This window comes from Rhinoraja longicauda, chromosome 7 (assembly GCF_053455715.1).
Source record: "Rhinoraja longicauda isolate Sanriku21f chromosome 7, sRhiLon1.1, whole genome shotgun sequence".
Classification (NCBI taxonomy): domain Eukaryota; kingdom Metazoa; phylum Chordata; class Chondrichthyes; order Rajiformes; family Arhynchobatidae; genus Rhinoraja; species Rhinoraja longicauda.
Window position 1 is genome coordinate 25,577,287 of NC_135959.1, and position 22,466 is coordinate 25,599,752.

The 22,466-nt window shown below is 41.9% G+C and overlaps 1 protein-coding gene across 5 annotated transcripts in view; it reads right to left on the reverse strand.

Moving 5' to 3' along the window:
* Window positions 1–1,435: 1,435 nt before the first annotated feature.
* LOC144595149 (dachshund homolog 1-like) overlaps window positions 1,436–22,466 on the reverse strand; it is a 475,075-nt gene continuing 454,044 nt past the window's right edge. For all 5 annotated transcript variants that reach the window (XM_078402268.1, XM_078402266.1, XM_078402267.1 and 2 more), the window contains one exon: window positions 1,436–5,552. Coding sequence is in view for 1 of the 5 variants with exons in the window: in XM_078402265.1 (XP_078258391.1) it covers window positions 5,515–5,552 (38 nt within the window). In the remaining 4 variants the exon portion in view is untranslated. The remainder of the gene's footprint in view (window positions 5,553–22,466) is intronic.

The window sequence follows — 22,466 nt, forward strand, 5'->3', positions numbered from 1 at the left end:
ATAACAGACCTTTAGAGTCATAGACTCATAGAGTCACAGAGTGATACAGTGTGGAAACAGGCCCTTCAGCCCAACTTGCCCACACTGACCAACAGGTCCCAGCTACACAAGTCCCACCTGCCTGCATTTGTTCCATATCCCTCCAAACCTGTCCTATCCATGTACCTGTCTAACTGCTTCTTAAATGTTGGGATAGTCCCTGCCTCAACTACCTCTTCTGGCTGCTTGTTCCATACATCCATCACCCTTTGTGTGAAAAAGTTACCCCTCAGATTCCTATTAAATCTTTTCCCCTTCACCTTAAACCTATGTTCCTCTGGTCTTCGATTCACTTACTCTGTGCATCTACCCGATCTATTCCTCTCATGATATTATACACCTCAATAAGATCACCTCGTATTCTCCTGCGCTCCAAGGAATAGAGTCTCCGTTTACTCAACTTCTCCCTATAGCTCAGACACTCTAGCCCTGACAACATCCCTGTAAATCCTCTCTGTATCCTTTTCAGCTTGACAACATCTTTTCTACAACATGGTGCCCAGAACTGAACACCTTTATTGCAATAGTCCTTGTGGAGATTCTAATGCTTGTAGCAAAATGGCTTTGTATACTCAACTGTATAGGTCTAAATTGGGCCATGTTCACTCATGTACATACTATACATGCCCAAATGCCTTAAGGTTTAATCACATACTTATTTTAACACTGGAGTCTTCTCCGTCAACTTTTTTTCCTTCATTCCTGTTGCAGGAATATTATCCTCAACAGGCTGTAGGATTTATATTGTGTTCTCCATAATTGTATCCACATTTGACTTATGCATCCACTGTGATATTTTGTTTGAAGACTTGATATTCAATATGATAATCAGGAAGGTGGCTCATTGCTGTCTTCTTGAAACCGCAATTGTGGACCTTTCCAAAAAAGGCCATCAAGTGTTAAGGTGGGTTACTAATGCTCAACGTGAAGTCACCTATTCCTGCTCTCCAGAGATGCTGCCTGACCCTGGAACTACTCTAGCATTTTGTGTCTATCTTCATCTTGATGTTGGCTGGGTTGGAGTGTTGCAGGGTGATAAGTGACTGGAGCTCTCTGCATGTGTAAGAGATAGAGGCAGAGCCAGACGATAAACCCAAGCAATCCCTGCATTGTAACCACACCAAAATGTATGGACTAACCTTCTACTGCTGCAGAATCATTCATTCGATAAAGGAGGACTTAAAGGCCACCTTGTTTTTGCCAACTCTTTGACCGACCCCTCTAATTTGTTTCCAATTCCTTGCTCATATCCCTGCAATGCTTTTTGTGAAGTGTACCATAAACCTTGGCCAAGGCAAATACCTTGATGTGAGAAAGGCCATCTATCTGAGGGATTGATGTGAAAACAATAACTTCGTAGACATCAACTGGAGATTTCAGACATTTTTTATTAGCAGATTGTTGAAAAGAAAGAAAATTAAATACAATACAGTAAACGTGGTTCTCACATTTAAACCAGGCTCAAATAACTATGCTACCATAGAAAAATCTCGATTTCTTGCATTATGATGTAAAAACAGATCTTTTTGTACAGATTTTGTACAACAAAATTTGTAATAACCATTTTTTTAGAAAACTTTAAATATATAGATAAAAATAGACAATTTTCGTATGTCCTAGTTGAAGATGAGTGTGATCTGTTCCAAGGGCTTGCATAGAGCGCAAATGTGGTTATAATACAGGGTACCAAAACATACATGTTCAAGGTAAAAAGTATAAAAACAATAAAATGAAAATGTATTGTACTGAGAGGCAATGGACAGAGTTTAATGAACAACAGAACTAGGGTAATTCCATTTTGTTTTAAAAAAAAACCTTTCTTTGACTTTATAAAAGAAAACCTGCATTTCTATACCAGAGTGCTTTTTCTCTTAAAATCCCCTCTAGTATGGGGTTTCTGTAAGCTTTCTTTTACCTTTAACATTTCTGCTTTCAATGCATTTGGTATCTCAAACAAGTCAACAAAAGACTGGTTATTGACCATCAAATTGCCAGTCATTAAAATCATTGGATTAAGAGAATGCCATATTTATATTGGCCGCATATATTAATCTTACTGTCCTGACAATGGCTAGCTAACTTGTTGAGATGCAAATCACCACTCTTGAACTACCTTTAGGTGGGACAGGGGAACATTCTGTAATCTAATTGTCCCAAGGTGATCTACATTAACTTAAAGACTCTATGCAAGGTGCAGAGGAACAACAAATGCTAGATACATTTTTTTTTAAAGATGTTTTGTTTTTTTAAAGAAAGATCACATGGACAAGTAAGGATGCTTTCTTTTGACAGAATTGCATCATCTCAGTTGTTAACCCTTTCAAGACCATCATGGCCAGAGAAACAAATAGTCCACTTTTTTTCCCCTCCCTTTTGCAAGTTTTGTAATGCAATGCTGGAAAATAGAAAATAGAGAAGGCATGGAAAAATATATATATTCCTTCACTCGCCAGTTAAAATCTTTGATGATGACTCATTTTACTATATTTCCATGTTAACCTTCTTTAAGGTATTTGTCATGACATATTGATCCCCAGAGACTAAACCTCATGCTGTTACAGTGTGTGCTAGAAAGACATCTTGTTGCCACATTCCTGGATTAAGCTAATGTAAAACCACCCTCTGATCAATTTGTGATCAATCTCTAATCAATCAGCTGGGCATCATTTTGGTGTATAATGAACAAGCTAGTGGATATAGTCCGACTTATAACAGCATTGGTCAATTTATTTCCTTCACTAGTGTTCAATGGTGAATTTTCCATGTCTTTGATGTGATTTAAAATTTGGTAAACCTTGCTTTTGTATTTTTTGCTATTACAGATACACTCTGAAGAATATAACCTAATTTCATCAGCCCAATGTGTTGACAAATAAAAAATGTGTTCTGTTGTAACATTGAAAGCATTGTGAGAGCAGTCTCTGTTCTGGTAGGCCAAAGTTTGCCAATAACTATAAACAGTGACCTGCTATGATGAAATAGGCTGTTTTTCTTTGTAGATATTGAACTGGATACAAATACATTTCACGGGTTATAGATAGGTCACGTAAAAAGATTTGGCACATGGATTATAATGTGGAAAGATGTGATTTGTGTACAAAAAAACAATTCTGCTAGAAATAAGTAGAAAGGCAGTGTATTTTGTAGATAGTGAGAGGTTGAAAAGTTGGTGTTCAATGAGAATCGGGTTCCTTAGTACACAAAAGTCACTGAAAGATAGCATGCAGGTAAAGCAAGCAATTGGGAAGGGAAACAGTTTGTAACTTTTACGGCAAGATGATGAGTACAAAAGAATATATGTTCTACTACAATTATATAGGGCCCTGGTAAGACTGCACCTGGATTATTGTGTAGAGTACTGGTATTTTTATCTAAAAGGAAGGATATTGGAGAGAATCCAATGAAAGTTCACCACATTGATTGATTGATTGCTGGGAAATTGGTATGAGGGTGGGAGAATAATCAGATGATTAGGTTAAAATGACTGGGGCTATATACACGAGCGTACAAGAACGTGTGGTGATTTTATTGAAACAAAAAATTATATTTGGAATTGGATGGGAGAAGGAACAATGATTTTTCTCCTGGCTGGATTGTCTAGTACCAGTGGTTGCCATCACAAAATTAGTGGTTAGGTATTTAGAACTAAGATGAGAAAAATGATTATCACACAAGGGGAGTGAATCTTGGAATTCTCTACCAAAGAATAATGTGAAGGCTCAGCCACTGACTACATTCAAAACAGAGACCAAAAGATTTTTATGAAAGGAATAAGGGAAATAGGATTATTACAGGAAGGTTAGACTGAAGTTGTAGATCAGTCAAGATGACATGAAAAGATGTGGCAAGCACAAGCAGCTAAATGGCCTACTCCTGCTTATGTTCTACTGTTGACATACTCTGTCCATGGTAGTCACCAATGCCAGTGTGCATTTTTTTCTCTGCAAGGATGGTCTTTTAATGGTTAACATGGCAGTGAACAAAGGCAAAATGAAGAGAAAAGGCTACACTAGCAAATTAGCACTGTGTTGTTTACTTTCAATTATTTGCACAAAGGTGATCACACAGTTTATCAGACATTGATAATTACACAAAACCATCCTTCCCTATTACACAGGGAGAATACAGACTTTAACTCACCACTCATCTAGGTTTTTTTTTGTTTCAACCATTACATCAAGTGTTGCAAAGTTCCTTTTTTTTTGACGAGCAATGCCTCAAGGTGACACAAAAATAATAATAATTATAGAAAGAAACAAAGAGAGAAACATTTCCGTTGCTTTTTTTAAATCCATCACGCTGCAACGCCGCAAATCTTAATTAATTTCATCAGTTCTGTGTCAGAGAGCAGAGACAAGAGGCTCCCCTCATTGAATATCGGGCAGACAGGGCTTCCCACCTGCCACACTGACCTTAAAAGGCGCAAAACAGACGCCAAGGATCTTGTTCAATAATACTGTGACTTGAGGACAAATATTTACATGCCTGCATGCTTTGTTAATGAGCTATATAACCAAAAATTGCAGTGTCTGGAACAAACAATGTGACAAAACATATCAGCATTTAAATCTCAAAAGTACTGTGTTTTTTCTCTAATAATCTACTGCATACACATTACCTTCCTGTGTCATATTATATACACACGAACCAGCAGCTTGACAAGAAGCAAACAGTATTCACAAATATGTGACTGTGTGGAAAGCACAAATATATATCTTTTGTGACTTTTAAAACTTACATTCACTTTTATTTGAGTGTGTTTATTTTGAAATTTAGCAGGGGAATCTCAATGCCAGGTTTATCTTCCATGGGTTACATTTTGTCTGTATATTCAACACACAACTTTCTCACTTCTCTCTCTCTACCTCTCCCTTCAACCCAATCTTTTAATCTCCCTGTTGAAACATTAATATCCCTGCAATATTATTTGACTTGTACTGACCTGGCAGCCCTATAAGTAAAGTTCATTTGGATCCAGGAAAGAAAGGGTTGAGAAGCTTTCTTGCTGGTCTGAACACGTCATCTCTAACAAAAGAGAAGTGGAGGGGAACAATAAACATTTTAAAAAGAGTTTGTTCGCTTCTTTTTCACTACTGGTGAGTTTTTTTTTGCGTGATGTGCTTAACATTGAAATTGTCAGCACTGGTCAGAGTCTAGTCCACAAAAAGGACGCGTATAGTGTCAGCAGTGACCTCCTGATGACAGTCACTATTTGCGTCTGGGTGTTTCGTACTCATCAGGATTGTCTACTTCAGAGAGCTTTGCCATTGAAGTCAGTTGCTGGAGAGGAATATCATCGCAATACATCAAACATTTCATGGATGGCAAAGTAACACAGTTATGCAAACTGGGTAAAGCTGTCTCAAAAGCGCAGTTAACCCGCATGTTAGTAGAGGACTTTATTTAGTCTTTTTTATACAATTATTTTTTTCTCATAATCCTGGTTGAATTTTCGAATCATATGGCGCAGTTGTTTTAGTACATTACGGATGACTTCAGATACATCCTTCCATCTGAAAAAGGAAATAAGAGAAACATCAGCTCCAATGTCTCCTGACGAAACATTAATCAACAATGGATGGTCCCAACTTCAGAGGTCAGGATGTTTCATTCTATTTGTAGTTCTATGTTCATTTGTATCCTTTACCTTTTTTAGCATAGCTACAAATGAAGACATCCAGTGTTTCCTAATTTATACTAACAATAATTGTCTTAATGGTAATAATAGTGGGGTTACAGTGGGTTAATAACTCTGGGTCCATCTGGGTTTCCTGCATGCCAAAGACGTATAGAGCAGTAGGTTAATTGGCTGCTGTTATTATATGCAGCTGAGTGGTAGAATTTGGAGGTGGTTAACGGAAATGTGGAGAGAATAAAATAATGGGATTGGTGCAAATGGGTACTTGATGGTTGATGCAGACTTTGTCCGCCAAATAACCTGTTTTGTGCAATCCAATTCTACTGTTGTCTTTCATAAAAGAACGATAGAAAGGTTAATCAAAGGAGGTGGCTATTTGACCCATTGTACTTATCCTGGTTTTTGAAATGCTATCTGATTATCCCAGAGAAAGTAGAAAGGTAATGTGATGCCATTTGTGGTTTATATTATATCGAAGCATCTTGACTGGCTTTCCTTTGCGATTTACTCTACTCTCTCTCCATCAATTGTTTCCAGACAATTGTTTCCAATCAAGTTAGGTACAATATAAGCTGCTTTATCTGCAGGATACCAGCAGTTAAATCATAAAAATGACTTCACTGATAAATTTGTAATATCTTGAGAATAGAGTCTTAATCTTCTGTCAATAGGTTTGGTGAAAATGATAATTATATGCACTATCTGTATATTCATATAAAGCTCCTATCAGATGAATGAATGTACTTTATATTTAAGATGCTGTGTGAAATATATCCTACTTGCTTTGACTACAATAGATAAGGTCCGTTTGCTCCTTTTGTATTGTAATTTCAGAGTTAACAGCCTTTTAGCTTAAAATAAGAAATATACCCATTGCAAAAGTTGCCTAACTAGATTTTTTTATAAGCAATTGGATTTCTCAGGCAGCTATTTCCCCCACTGCAACAACTGCTTTCTTTCTGTGATTTATCACAACCTCACATTGCCCAAATGCTCATTGGTAATGTTAGTGCAAAATATTGCAGTGAAGATTGGCCAAAATCTCACGAGACTGAACTCTGATGAGTAGTTTTTAACCCAAAACATTGACTCTGTTTCTTCCTCTAACAGTGCTGCCTGACCTGGTAGGTGTTTCCAGTGTTTTCTGATTTTTTATTGCAAAATGCAGCATCCTGATAGAGCAGAAGTAAGGAATAACAGTTCGGTCAAAGTGAAGCCGCTCAGCCTCATGTCACTCCTTTAGTCCAGCTGTGTCATCCTGGATTTTGCGGTAGCCTACTCTACTTGCACTTTATTCTGTTTGAAAACTGTTCTAATTTGTTTCATTGGGATGTTTAAATTAATACTGACTAGCTAATTAATTTATTGCATCGTATGGGAGGCGCATTCCCAATCTCGTTGTATCCCTGTACAATGACAATAAAGATATATCGTATTGTTGTATTGTATTGTATTGTAAATATTACTATGGTCCCAGTGGGAGCGCAGGTCAATGGGAAAGTCGGAAAAAACACCGAGGGAAGGGGGATTCGGAACAGGCTGAGAACCCAAGCCTTACGTCCACCTCTGCCCAGCATACTTCTGGCCAATGTCCAGTCCCTGGAGAACAAGCTGGATGACCTGAGGGCAAGGATCAGATTCCAGAGGGACATAAAGAACTGTAACATCCTTTGTCTGACTGAAACATGGCTGACCCCGCTGGTGCCTGACCAGGTGATTTGCCCATCCGAGTCCTTCACTGTTTTCCGGGCGGACAGAACGGAAGAATCCGGGAAATCCAAGGGCGGAGGTGTCTGCTTCTTGACCAATAATAACTGGTGCAATCCTGGAAATATTAAGACGCTTTCTCGTTCCTGCTCGCCAGACCTGGAACATCTAACTATCTCATGCCGACCATTCTACCTACCCCGGGAGTTCAGCTCGGTGATCATCACAGCCGTCTATATCCCACCACATGCGGACACCGACGTGGCACTGTCCACCCTACACGATGTGTTGTGTCAACACCAAAACAAGAACCCTGATGCGGCTGTGCTGGTGGCTGGAGACTTCAATAGGGGAAATCTCAAAAAGGTCATGCCCAACGTGTGTCACCAGGGGGGAAAGAACTTTGGACCACTGCTACACGCCGTTCAGGAAAGGCTACAAGGCCGTTTCTCTCCCTCCTTTTGGGAAATCTGACCACGCTGCCATTTTCCTGCTGCCGGAGTACAAACAACGGATAGTACGGGAAGCGACAGTGACGAGGGACGTAAAGCGGTGGGCTGACCATTCAGAGGCCATGCTGCAGGATGCACTGAGCGAAGTCGACTGGAACATGTTCCAAGCAAGTTCCAGAGACGTAAATGAGTTTGCGGAAGCGGTTACGGACTTCATTGCCACAATAGCCGATACCATCATCCCCACGGTAAGGGTCAGTATCTTCCCTAACCAAAAGCCCTGGGTGGACAGGTCTATTCACGTGGCCTTGAATGCTCGCACCGCTGCTTACAACTCCGGTCTGGCATCCGGCAACATGGACGACTACAAGGGAGAGTCCTACCAACTAGAAGGGCAGTGAAGGATGCAAAAAGGAGGTACCGGGACAAGATGGAGTCACAGATGGAGCAGCAGGACACCAGGCGCCTTTGGCAGGGGCTACGGACTATAACTAGCTACAGGTCCAGCACCCCCTCAACCGGAAGTGCCGGCTCCTCCTTAGCTGATGACCTGAACTCTTTTTACGCACGGTTTGAGATGGGTAACACCACCAGCTCGCCGTCTAAAAACCGCACCGAAGGGGCACTGGCTAGCGAGGCTGGAGGGGGATCCACCGCCGGGGATGTGCACACATTCTCAGTGTCCGAGCATGAGGTGAGGTGGGCTCTGACGCGTGTGAACACGAGGAAAGCTGGAGGCCCAGATGGTATATCTGGGCGAATACTAAAGTCTTGTGCTACTCAGCTTGCTCCAGTGCTCACCACAATATTCAACCTCTCCTTGGCAAAGTCCGTGGTCCCTGCATGCTTCAAAAGATCCATCATTGTACCGGTGCCAAAGAATGCCTCTCCAGCGTGTTTAAATGACTACCGACCGGTGGCCCTCACCTCGGTTGTCATGAAATGCTTTGAGAGGCTAGTCAAGAAGCACATCTGTGCCCTCCTTCCTCGCAACATGGACCCACTACAGTTCGCATACCGTCCGAACAGGTCCACGGATGATGCAGTCTCCCAGGTTCTACACACCGCTCTCTCTCATCTGGACAGCCAGGGGGGCTATGTGAGGATGCTGTTCATTGACTTTAGTTCAGCATTCAACACAATAGTCCCCAGCAGACTGGTTGAGAAGCTGCTGGAACTGGGGCTTAGCACCCCTCTGTGTGCCTGGGTCCTGGACTTTCTCACTGCCAGGCCCCAAGTGGTCAGGATGGGGGAACACACATCTAGCTCCCTCACCCTGAACATAGGATCCCTCCAGGGCTGCGTCCTTAGCCCCCTACTGTACTCCCTGTACACACATGACTGTGGGGCCAGGTTCAGCTCAAACTCCATCATCAAGTTTGCTGATGACACTGTGGTGGTGGGCCGGATCTCCAACAACGATGAGAAGGCCTACCGGGAGGAGGTGGCTGATCTGGCACTCTGGTGTCAGGACAATAGCCTCCTCTTGAATGTCACTAAAACAAAGGAGCTGATTGTGGACTTCATAAGGGCTAAACATCCAAGGACGTACACGCCACTGGAGATAAATGGGTCTATTGTGGATAGGGTGAGCAGTTTTAAATACTTGGGAGTCCGCATCGCAGAGGATCTGACGTGGGCAACGCACATTGCCGCATTGGTGGGTAAGGCTAAGCAGCGCCTTTACCACCTTAGACAACTGAGGAAATTCAGAGTGTCTCTGAGGATCCTTCATTGCTTCTACTCTGGGGCTGTAGAGAGCATCCTGTCCGGCAACATTACAGTCTGGTTTGGGAACAGCTCTGCCCAGGATAGGATGGCCCTGCATATGGGTAGTGCGTTCGGCAGAACGCACCATGGGAACTACACTCGTCCCCCTGCAGGACCTATACATCAGGAGGTGCAGATCCAGAGCAAGCAAGATCATGAGGGACCCCTGCCACCCCAGTAACGGACTGTTCCAGATGCTACGATCAGGCAAACGCCTCCGCTGTCACGCTGTGAAAACGGAGAGGATGAGACGGAGCTTCTTCCCACAGGCCATCAGGACTGTCAACTTTTATAACCCCAGAGACTACATTTTTGTCGACACTAATTAACTTTATTTATATGCTGTAACTGTAATTCTTTTTCTGCACAACCCGCAGGCATTGCCACTTTCATTTCACTGCACATCATGTATGTGTATGTGACAAATAAATTTGACTTGACTTGACTTGACTTGCCTCAACTACCTCCTCTAGCAGCCCGTTCCATACACCCACCAACCTTTGTGTGAAAAGGTTACCCCTCAGGTTCCTGTTAAATCTTTCCCCCCTCACCTTATACCTATGTCCTCTGGTAATCAATTTCCCCTACTCTGAACAAGAGACTCCACCTGCTGGAGTCAATTATTAAAGAAGTAATAACGGTGCATTTGGACAACAGTAAAAGGAGTGGTCCAAGTCAGCATGGATTTATGAATGGGAAATCCTGCTTGACTAATCTTCTGGAATTTTTTGAGGATGTGACAAGTAAAATGGATAAAGGAGAGCCAGTGAATGTAGTGTATCTAGACTTTCAGAAAGCCTTAGATAAGTTCCCACATGGGAGATTGGTGAGCAAAATGAGAGCACATGGTATTGGGGGTAGCGTATTGACATGGATAGAGAATTGTTTGGCGGACAGGAAGCAAAGAGTAGGAATAAACGGGTCCTTTTAAGAATGGCAGGCAGTGGCGAGTAGAGTGCCGCAAGGCTCGGTGCTGGGGCCGCAACTATTTACAATATATATTAATGATTTGCATGATGGAATTAGAAGTAACACTAGCAAGTTTTGATGACATGAAGCTGGGTGGAAGTGTGAACTTTAAAGAGGATGTTAGGAGGTTGCAGGGTGACTTGGACAGGTTGAGTGAGTGGGCAGATGCATGGCAGATGCAGTATAATGTGGATAAATGTGAGGTTATCCACTTTGGCGGCAAAATCAACGAGGCAGATTATTATCTCAATGGTGTCAGATTAGGTAAAGAGGAAGTGCAATGAGACCTGGGTGTCCTTGTACACCAGTCACTGAAAGTAAGCGTGCAGGTACAGCAGGCAGTGAAGAAAGCTAATGGCATGTTGGCCTTCATAACGAGAGGATTTGTGTATAGGAGCAAAGAGGTCCTTCTGCAGTTGTATAGGGCTCTGGTGAGACCACATCTGGAGTATTGTGTGCAATTTTGGTCTAATTTGAGGAAGGACGTCCTTGCTATTGAGGCAATGCAGCATAGGTTCACGAGGTTAATCCCTGGGATGGCGGGACTGTCGTATGAGGAAAGATTGGAAAGACTGAGCTTGTATTCACTGGAGTTTAGAAGGATGAGAGGGGATCTTATAGAGATGTAAAAAATTGTAAAAGGACTGGACAAGCTAGATGCAGGAAAAATATTCCCAATGTTGGGGGAGTCAGGAACCAGGGACTACAGCCTAAGAATAAAGGGGAGGCCATTTAAAACTAAGTTAAGAAGAAACGTTTTCACCTAGAGAGTTGTGAATTTGTGGAATTCTCTGCCACATAAGGCAGTGGAGGCTAATTCACTGGATGAATTTAAACGAGAGTTAGATAGAGCTCTAGGGGCTAGTGGAAACAAGGGATATGGGGTGAAGGCAGGCACGTTACTGGTTGTGGATGATCAGCCATGATCACAATGATGCTGGCTCGAAGGGTCTAATGGCCTCCTCCTGCACCTATTTTCCATGTTTCTAGGTTTCTATGAAGAGATTTTCCAAATGTATTTTCAGTTTAATTAGTCGTATTGCAGTAGTAATACAAACAGGTCTGTATCTCTCCAAGATCTCAATTCTCGTCACAGGTCTGGTAAGCACTGTATCTCGCCATACTCCCTGTGTCTGACCCCTCCCATCTCTGCATCTCCAGATATAGTACCTAGTTCTGGCTCATCCCAGTACGTTATGCCCATATATGTATTCATCTCACGACAGCACCCAAGTGTCCAAAATAATACAGCAAGATATCTAGACAAAATAATATAATATGCTAAAACAGCCAGCACAAACACAAATGACTCCAACATAGTCCAAGGATCACTAATGATAGGTCAGGACCACTCTCTAGTTGATGATAAGATTGGCATGTACTCCTGAGGTTTCCAATGCTGCTTTTATTTCATGTTTGGAAAAATACTGGAAGACACAAGTTAATTGTGATCTCCAAAATCTTCAGTTTCCTTTGATCAGCACCAGTAGATGTGTACTTGCTTCCCAGGACACCAACTATTTCTACCGCTCCCCTTTGCTATCTTTGATTTGATGCACTCCTTAATATCAACCATTTTGGGATGAACACTAAATGGGAACCAGGTTATTTATCGTAACATATGGGTCATTAGGACCAATGATCAAAATCTTGGTTAAGGAGATTAGTTTTAAGAAGTGTCTTGAAGTAGGAAGAAGAATTGGTGGGTGAACAATGTTTTGGGTGGTTATTTGAAGAACTACAGCTTTAGGTGCCATAAGCACAGCCACTAACAGCGAGCAATAAATACTGAGGTTTCAGCAAGAGACCACAACTAACTTACTCTCCTTAACACCTCAAATGAAAGTACCATTTGAGAGCTCAGGCATACGTGCAAATCTGAATGCTTATAACACCACTTGCAATACAGCCGTTAACAGCATCTGTTAGATCTGACGATACTCCTTTTGATGTATCTGAAGGCTGTGGTTTATTTTTAAACACTACTGTGCCTTAGAGAAAAAAGAAAAACATAATTCATTTCACAGTCATGCCTTAACCTGGTGCGCTAATCATTTTTCCTGAACACAACACAAAAGAAGCTGATGACAAACAAGCGGTAATGTTCCATCAGAGTTGATAACAGACTAGAATAAGTCAAAATAAAAAGCAAACAAACATCTACCCATAACCGGATGCATATTTTTAATCCCATTAATTTAGATAACTTAAGGCAGGAAATGGCTAATTAGAGATCTACAGGATTATGAAAGCAATTTGTTTTGCTTGGCTTTGCTTTCAAATCTTTCGGAATATTATGCAGAGATCGAGAAGGGGAAGATGTGTACAGGATTGCTCAGGAATTAAAGCAGAAATCCTGGTGAATGGAAGCCTCACACTTTGTTTGGGAAAATATTTCCGCAGTTTAACCACAAACATCGAGTAGGCTAATATCCAGATGCTGTACAGCACAGAAACAGGTCCTTCGGCCCAACTCATTAATGCCAACCAAGCTACCTATCTAAGCTAGTCGTATAGCCTGGCCTGTAATGTTCCAAATCTTTCCTTTCCATGTCCATATTCCAGTAATTTTACAAATGTCATAATTGTACAGTTCCGACTAGGTCCCTTTAACATTTTCCCCCCCCTGTGACTCGGGTTTTAGATCCTCCTATCCTGGAGAAAATACATTGGCTAAACAGGGGCTTATCTATACCACTCATGATATTATAGATCAGTCTTAGAGAGTTACCCCTCAACCTCCTACTCTCCAGGAAATAAACTACCCAGCCTATCCAGCCTTTCCTAATAACGCAAACTTTCCAAACTCAGTCAGGCAGCATCAGAGTGAAATTATTGGATAGGTGTGGAAACTCATCTGTCTTCTGAGCTTACTTTAGTAAGTAAGTTCCGCTGCTTCTGAACGTCTCAGGGCTAACTGAGACAGACAATTAATGTTGGCTTTACCAGTAATGTACATACCTCATGTAATTTACCTCATGAATTTTAAGTGTGTTTGATACCATCTCGGAAGGCCATATTATAAACAACTGTCAGCCTGTTTTTATAAATTACTAGACCAAGTGGACCCGTTGGGCCCAAACCTCTCCTGCATTGGTGCAGCACCCTCTCCTCCCCCCCTTCCCTCTCCCCCCCTCCCCCTCTCCCCTCCTCCTCCCCCTCCCTCTACCCCTCCCCCTTCCTCTCTCCCCCACTCCATCCCCCAACCCCCCTTATCCTCCCTCCTCCCCCTCCCTCCCTTCCCCCCTCCTCCCTCCACCCCCTCCCTCCCCAGGAGATAGATTTAAACTTAAAAATGTGAATAACTTTAAAACAATAACACCGAATTCAATGAAACTTCTTCCATTAGCACCAAAGGGTCGACGGTGAGTAAGTTGGGCCTAAAATTGTGGAGCTATCATGCACCGTTTTGGCTGTAGTTCAGGAACAAACAAACAAACGAGAGTTTTAGTATATAGATTTCTACTTCCTTATGAACTTGGCCGCCATCTTTATACTTATGTTAACAGAACGCAAGCAATTGCAAGAAATCAAAACAGGAGCGAATAAAGAATTTTGCTCTAAACCTGCATTCTCTGTTCAGGCACAAGCAACGAAAAACAACACACACAGTGCAACATCCGTTAAAGGGTGATATATGTTTTAAAAAACCATGATAGGCTGCAATAGGGTCCAATGTAGTGGCCTGGACGTGGCCAGAAATAGGCTGGACACCAGGCAGGTTTTGAAAGTTCTTTAATGCAGGTTGTGAGCATCCACTCACAACGAGCTCCACCGAAGGGATAAATACTCCCCAAAAAGCCTTGGGTAGTAACCCCCTAACTTGTGGGGAGTGTTCATCACTTCGGGGTCACCAACGTATTGGCCTGGACATGATGAGCACTCCCCACAAGCTACGGGGTTTCTACCCAGGGCTTTTTGGGGAGTTTTCATCACATCGGGGTCACCAATGTAGTGGCCTGGACGTGGCCAGAAATAGGCTGGACGCCAGGCAGGTTTTGAAAGTTCTTTAATGCAGGTTGTGCATCCACTCACAACGATTTCCACCGAAGGATGAACACTCCCCAAAAAGCCCTGGGTAGAAACCCCGTAGCCTGTGGGCAATCCCTCATCCCTGTCCGTCAAGTGCCGAGGGGACTGACCCTTGGAGTGGCCTAATATCCAGGGACCGCCACACCAACAATAATTTTGAACTATTTGAGAGACTAACATGCTCATTATGAAGAGTATTGTGTAACAGGAATACAATTAATCAATTTTTTTAAATTACCATTTTCAAAGTGCTTAGAATTGTTGGTTTTATGCCTCACATTTTCTGTGCACCTTTAAAATGGCATTGGCAACTCATTCAAAATTGGATACCTGTTCCTTTAATGATAGTTTAATGTATATTGTAAAAAAAAAATTGAAATTATTCAATTTCCTGGTTTCAGTAAATCTCTTCTGTTATCTAGGATATTTCGTTGAAAGAGATTCAAATGTAAGATTAGAAATTAGTGGTGCCTGCATTGTATAATCTCAGTAGACTGTAAATTCAACTTCCAAAATCTGATTCTACTCATGTAAATGGATGTTCAGAGAGCAAAACTGTGAAAAAAACGTCCCTGCGACATTTTTGTTTGACAACGGAATGAATAATCAATTATAAGCTCAGAATTTGCCTTAAATGATCCTAAACCAAAAAAAAAAAAATGTTGTAATTGATATCTCACATTGTCACAAAATGTAGGGTGAAATAGAGGTCTGGAAATCGAAGAGAGGCTGTTAGATTAAATGGGCTCACTGCACTGAAATTCAATATCAGCCAAACTTCATAGTCTTGAGTGCTAAAATAACCCAGATATTGCAAGTTTTTAGAAGCATAGATGTGCCACCCAAGAGTGTGGCTGAATGCGGGATTAGTGGGAAGATAGGGGTCAGACAGCAAGGCTTGACTGCCAAGTATGTGATCAGTTAGCCAACTGGGCCGATGAGGCCAATTGGTGGGACAGGGAGGATGGTTGGTTGATGGGGTTTGATGCTTGAAAATTGGATCCCAGAATTGGGTGTAAAGTGAGGTTGATAGCTGGTGCTGATCATCCTCTGATGAGATCAGACGATAGGGAGAAAGGCTTTGAATTTTGAAGGAAGATCAGTGGTCTATGGTTCTGAGGATTTAAGGGAGTGGATTGGGGAGTCAGGAGATTGAAATATTGGGGGCAGGCAGATTTATAGATAGGGAGTGTTGGTGCCACAGAAGATTAGCTGGTTGGCCAGAGAGGAGGTTGATGGTGTGAGTGACCTGGGCCTTGGGGAATGATAAGTGATCTGCTTGCATGTAGTGTGATATAACCTTAGGGGATTGCACAGTTAGATGGTTGGAGACTGGACAACCGAGTGGGAGGGTTAGAGTGTCAGGAAGATTAGGGCAAGGGGTCTGTGCCCAAGTCAGATGACATTTGGGAGATATTGGTGAATTGGGGAGGGTCTGTATCCTTGGGATATTTTGGATGTGGGAAGGCTGATAAATAATATCTTAGTGAGCACCCTCATCCCCTTCCCCTAAGGAATTGAACAGGGATTGTCGGAGGGCCTTTGATACCCTGAGGTCAGTTAGAGAATGTGACAAGAACTAACAGTGAGTAATACAGAGGCATTTGTGGGGAAAGTAAGCCAATGTCTGAGAAGAAAAGTATAAGAGAGTCGTTGTGAAAGATTTAGTTGGACTTGCTCCCACAGAGAGCATGGCATGCAAAATTGCCATTAAAAAAAGTGATTCTATGCTCCTAGTCCATATAACTTTATGTGCCTCCTTTAATTGGTCTATTTTTCATATCCTGTACATTAGTTTTACATTCTCGTATTGTTCACCCAACACCAACACTAAGGGTGGATATTAGTGTTGTGCCCTCCACTAATATCCACTGCTACCCTGTCTTCCAATTTCACACATGATTTGGACAATCTCAAACCCTGAACGTTAAGTGATATTCCAGATGTGACTGTAAAATATGGTCAATGCCTCTTTACGTGTAGAATGTTTTGACTGGGACCTCCATAAGCATGGCAGCAGGGATATGTGAACAAAATTTTACAGAGTGAATCTCTGCCTTCTTTGGACTCATTGCAAAGTGCGTGCTCCATATTGAAATTAAATTGTCCATCAAAGTTATGGCCATAGTGAGAAAGTAGTAAATGCAAAGTGCATGTGTGGTGTAATTACCTTGATCCAAATTTTCTGAAAGATAAATTAGCCATGCAGACTGCTGTAACTTTTATAATTGAGTAATTAGTGATTAATGGAAATAGTTTCTAATTTATGTGAAAGGATAAAAAATGAGGTTGTCATTTCGGAAGCTGTATGCTGTTCTATGGTGTCTTCAAACAATGGATACTTTTACTAACCAAGGAGAGTTTTCATGACACAAGCATCCTAATATTTCAAAACGCCTACAGGTTAAAACCTGTGATATGTTACCTGAGCAGTGTTTGTGTACCACAGTGCTCGAGGCTCATTTCATTGTCCTGCTATGCATGTTATTGTATTCCCCAATTTTCAATACAAATTCATCGAACAAGGGTACACTGGAACTCAAAGATCCCATTGCACCCAGCATACCAGCTGCATTAATCTACCCTCCAAATGCAGGTTGAGGTTCAAGAGTCATTAGTAAATGCAACCTCACAGAGGAGAAAAGACCCAAATTTCCCAGGGATGAATATGCTGATAAACCTTTCTCAAAAAGGAATTGGGTGCTTAGAAAGCAAGGCTATGAAACTGAACTATAACATGTTGAAAAGAAATTGGCAAATTTTATTTTTGTTGTTTTAATGTGATGGTGTAATTGCGGCAATCTATTATTTTCCTGGAATAAATGGTAACAAAATTTATACAAAGTCATCCATAGATTGCGCATACAATTAATTATCTGTCAATTTATTCCCACCAAGGTAGACACCACAGGGTCTGTATTGGCTCGTGTTTAAAAGGATGAGGAGGGACCTCATTGAAATTTACTTAACAGTGAAAGGCCTGGATAGAGCGAATGTGGAGGGGATGTTTCCACTAGTGGGAGAGTCTAGGACCAAAGGCTGTAGCCTCAGAATAAAAGGACATACATACCTTTAGAAAGGAGATGAGTAGGAATTTCTTTGGACAGAGGGTCGTGAATCTGTGGAATTCATTGCGACAGAGAGCTGTGGAGGCTAAATCAATGGATTTTTTAAGGCGGACATTGACAGATTTTTGATTAGTAAGGGTGTCAGGGGTAATGAAGAGAAGGCAGCAGAGTGAGATTGAGAGGGAAAGATCGATCAGCCATGATTCAATGGTGGAGTAGACTTGATGGGCTGAATGGCCTAATTCTGCTCCTATAACTTCTGAACTTATGAACTTATGAAGCCAAATATAGGCCTGTGTGGGTATGGAGAGCAGGTTTCCTTTTCTAAAAGATATTAGTAAACCAGATGGGTTTTATAACAATAGAGTAATTTTATAGCTACATGCAATAGACAATAGACAATAGACAATAGACAATAGGTGCAGGAGTAGGCCCTTCAGCACTTCGAGCCAATGCGATCATGGCTGATCACTCTCAATCAGTACCCCGTTCCTGCCTTCTCCCCATACCCCCTCACTCCACTATCCTTAAGAGCTCTATCCAGCTCTCTCTTGAAAGAATCCAACGAACTGGCCTCCACTGCCTTCTGAGGCATAGAATTCCACACCTTCACCACTCTCTGACTGAAAAAGTTCTTCCTCATCTCCGTTCTCAATGGCCTACCCCTTATTCTTAAACTGTGGCCCCTTGTTCTGGACTCCCCCAACATTGGGAACATGTTTCCTGCCTCTAATGTGTCCAGTCCCCTAATTATCTTATATGTTTCAATAAGATCCCCCCTCATCCTTCTAAATTCCAGTGTATACAAGCCTAATTGCTCCAGCCTTTCAACATACGACAGTCCCGCCATTCAGGGAATTAACCTAGTGAACGTACGCTGCACGCCCTCAATAGCAAGAATATCCTTCCTCAAATTTGGAGACCAAAACTGCACACAGTACTCCAGGTGCAGTCTCACCAGGGCCCGGTACAACTGTAGAAGGACCTCTTTGCTCCTATACTCAACTCCTCTTGTTACGAAGGCCAACATTCCATTGGCTTTCTTCACTGCCTGCTGTACCTGCATGCTTCCTTTCAGTGACTGATGCACTAGGACACCCAGATCTCGTTGAACATCCCTTCTTCCTAACTTGACACCATTCAGATAATAATCTGCCTTTCTATTCTTACTTCCAAAGTGAATAACCTCACACTTATCTACATTAAACTGCATCTGCCATGTATCCGCCCACTCACACAACCTGTCCAAGTCACCCTGCAACCTTATTGCATCTTCCTCACAATTCACACTACCCCCCAGCTTAGTATCATCTGCAAATTTGCTAATGGTACTTTTAATCCCTTCATCTAAGTCATTAATGTATATCGTAAATAGCTGGGGTCCCAGCACCGAACCTTGCGGTACCCCACTGGTCACTGCCTGCCATTCCGAAAGGGACTCATTTATCCCCACTCTTTGCTTTCTGTCTGTCAACCAATTTTCTATCCATGTCAGTACCCTACCCCCAATACCATGTGCTCTAATTTTGCCCACTAATCTCCTATGTGGGACCTTGTCGAAGGCTTTCTGAAAGTCGAGGTACACCACATCCACTGACTCTCCCCTGTCAATTTTCCTAGTTACATCCTCAAAAAATTCCAGTAGATTTGTCAAGCATGATTTCCCCTTCGTAAATCCATGCTGACTCGGAATGATCCTGTTACTGCTATCCAAATGCTCAGCAATTTCGTCTTTTATAATTGACTCCAGCATCTTCCCCACCACTGATGTCAGACTAACTGGTCTATAATTACCCGTTTTCTCTCTCCCTCCTTTCTTAAAAAGTGGGTTAAAATTTGCTATCCTCCAATCCACAGGAACTGATCCTGAATCTATAGAACATTGAAAAATGATCTCCAATGCTTCCACTATTTCTAGAGCCACCTCCTTAAGTACCCTGGGATGCAGACCATCAGGCCCTGGGGATTTATCAGCCTTCAGTCCCATCAGTCTACCCAAAACCATTTCCTGCCTAATGTGGATTTCCTTCAGTTCCTCCATCACCCTAGGTTCTCCGGACCCTAGAACATTTGGGAGATTGTGTGTATCTTCCTCAGTGAAGACAGATCCAAAGTAACGGTTTAACTCTTCTGCCATTTCTTTGTTCCCCATAATAAATTCCCCTGCTTCTGTCTTCAAGGGACCCACATTTGCCTTGACTATTTTTTTCCTCTTCACGTACCTAAAAAAACTTTTGCTATCCTCCTTTATATTATTGGCTAGTTTACCCTCGTACCTCATCTTTTCTCCCCGTATTGCCTTTTTAGTTAACTTTTGTTGCTCTTTAAAAGAGTCCCAATCCTCTGTCTTCCCACTCTTCTTTGCTATGTTATACTTCCTCTCCTTAATTTTTATGCTTTTAAGTTAATCTTCATTCTCCATTGTAGAATTGGAGTTCCCGCCTCCAGTTTGTACTACCAGACTGTTGGATTACTATTCCAGAAACATAAACATTGTGCTACTTACTATATGCACATCTGTCAGATAAGAACAATGCCAAGATCACACTCTCTCGCAAAACAGTATTTTATGGCTAAATGCAAATTCACTATTTCTTTAAATGATTAACTGGGGTTTCTCACAATTGGAAAGAACAAAAGAAACAGGACTATTACAATGTTTAAGAAACAGTTAGACAGGTACAAGGATAAGACAGATTTAGACGAAAATGGGCCAAACACAGGCAGGTGGGACAAGTGTAGATGGGATAAATTGGTCAGTGTGGACAAGTTGAGCCGAAGGGCCTGTTTCCACGCTGTATGACTCAAAAGAGGAAGAAAATTTGACTTTTTCGCCTTCCATCACAGTGAGGAATGTGGGAATCCGTTGTGGTGGTTGTTTATGTTAACATTTATGTAGTCGTGTGTCTTAATGCTTTTGTTTTCGAATGGCTGTATGGTAATTCGCATATCATTGCACCTTAACTGGTACATGTGACAATAAAAGACCTTTGAAACCTTTGAACCTTTGACTCTATGAGGAGCTGAAGTATGTAAAATGTTCCCTTGAGCCTGCTTCAACAGTCAACGTGGAGTTTTTCTGCACCATCCCTCATATTTGCCAATTACCTTAACAAGAATATACAGATGCTCCACGACTAACGATGCTTCGACTTACGATATTTCAACTTTACGATGGTGCGCAGCGGTAGAGTTGCTGCCTTACAGCAAATGCAGCGCCGGAGACCCGGGTTCGATCCTAACTACGGATGCTGTCTGTATGGAGTTTATACGTTCTCCCCGTGACCTGCGTGGATTTTCTCCGAGATCTTCGGTTTCCTCCCACAGACGTACAGTTATGTAGGTTAATTGACTTGGTGTACGTTTAAATTGTCCCTAGTGGGTATAGGATAGTGTTGATGTGCGGGGATCGCTGGTCACCGGTGGACCCGGTGTTTCCGCACTGTATCTCTAAATTAAATTAAATGGCAGCGAGCCGTAGTTCCCAGTCAGCCACATGATCAGGTGTATTAAATGCATTTTCGACTTACGATATTTTCAATTTACGATGGGTTTATCGGAACATAACCCCATCGTAAGTCGAGGAGCATCTGTATCAGCTTTGCCGTCACCTATATTCATAGGTTCTGCAGAGAGCATCCAGAGCTCTATGCAGAAAGAAAATCCATACAATTTTAGTCCTCTGCCTATAGAAAGGCATCCTCATCTCAGTGCTAAATGGCCGACTCGGTGAATTGAAACTGCGCCTACATTCTGTTCCCTCTCCAGTCTGAGGAAGCAGCCTCTCTGCATCTGCCATGTTAATTGTTCTCAGAGTCTTGTGCATCTCAATGAGGTCACGTCTCCCCCTTGCAAACCCCAGTGAAAACAGGCCATTTTCCTGATTGCTGGGGGGCACTGAATCGGTGTCCCCCGACAATCTCCTGTGATTACACAGTTAAAGGGAATGGGTGGAATCAATATTGGAACAGGAAAATACCAGGAAACGTCAACCTAAATAGGCTCACCATCCTGTAAAACTAAGTGAACCTAGTGATATAGGACAATGCAGGAAAATGCTGTTGAGGTAGAAGATCCCTATGATCTTGCTTAATATTGGAGCATCGACTACTTCTGTTCATATTTCTTATGTTCATATGTTCTCAAGCAGAAATTCAGTCATTTGATTTTGCAAATGGAACTCAACTTCTCTTAAAAGGACATTGTCCTCTTAAGGTCGTAAAGTCATAATGAATAGGAGTAGAATTAGGCCATTTGGCCCATCAAGTCTATTCTGCCATTCAATCATGGGTGATCCATCTCTCCCTCCTATCCCCATTCTCCTGCCTTCTCCCCATTACCTCTGAATTTCTTCCCTGGAATCAATCATTCAAGAGGGACAGGATAAGATGATGGGCAAAAATAACCTGCGATTTGCTGGAAAGGGGTAAAAGAAAACACTGCAGCTGGTGAGACTGGATCTTCAGCTACTAATATAATGTGTTAATATTTTGGTCTGTTGTGCTCAGAAGAAAGGTGTTTTAGCCCCAGTTGAAGATGATAGATTGGGCATTACTCCACAGTAATTAAAAATGTATAAACCCAGCCATTAGACTCATGTTCTGATTTTGATAATGCTATACATAGTTATAAACTTATTAATAATCAAATCACACTTGCTATATCACATAGATTTAGTCCTGATGTTTTAGAGCATGACTAATGCAACATCCAAGTCTATATTTCCTGAACCTGATGTTAAGGATTAATATGAAAAAAATCATTAGATTTTGGACCAATTTATATATATAT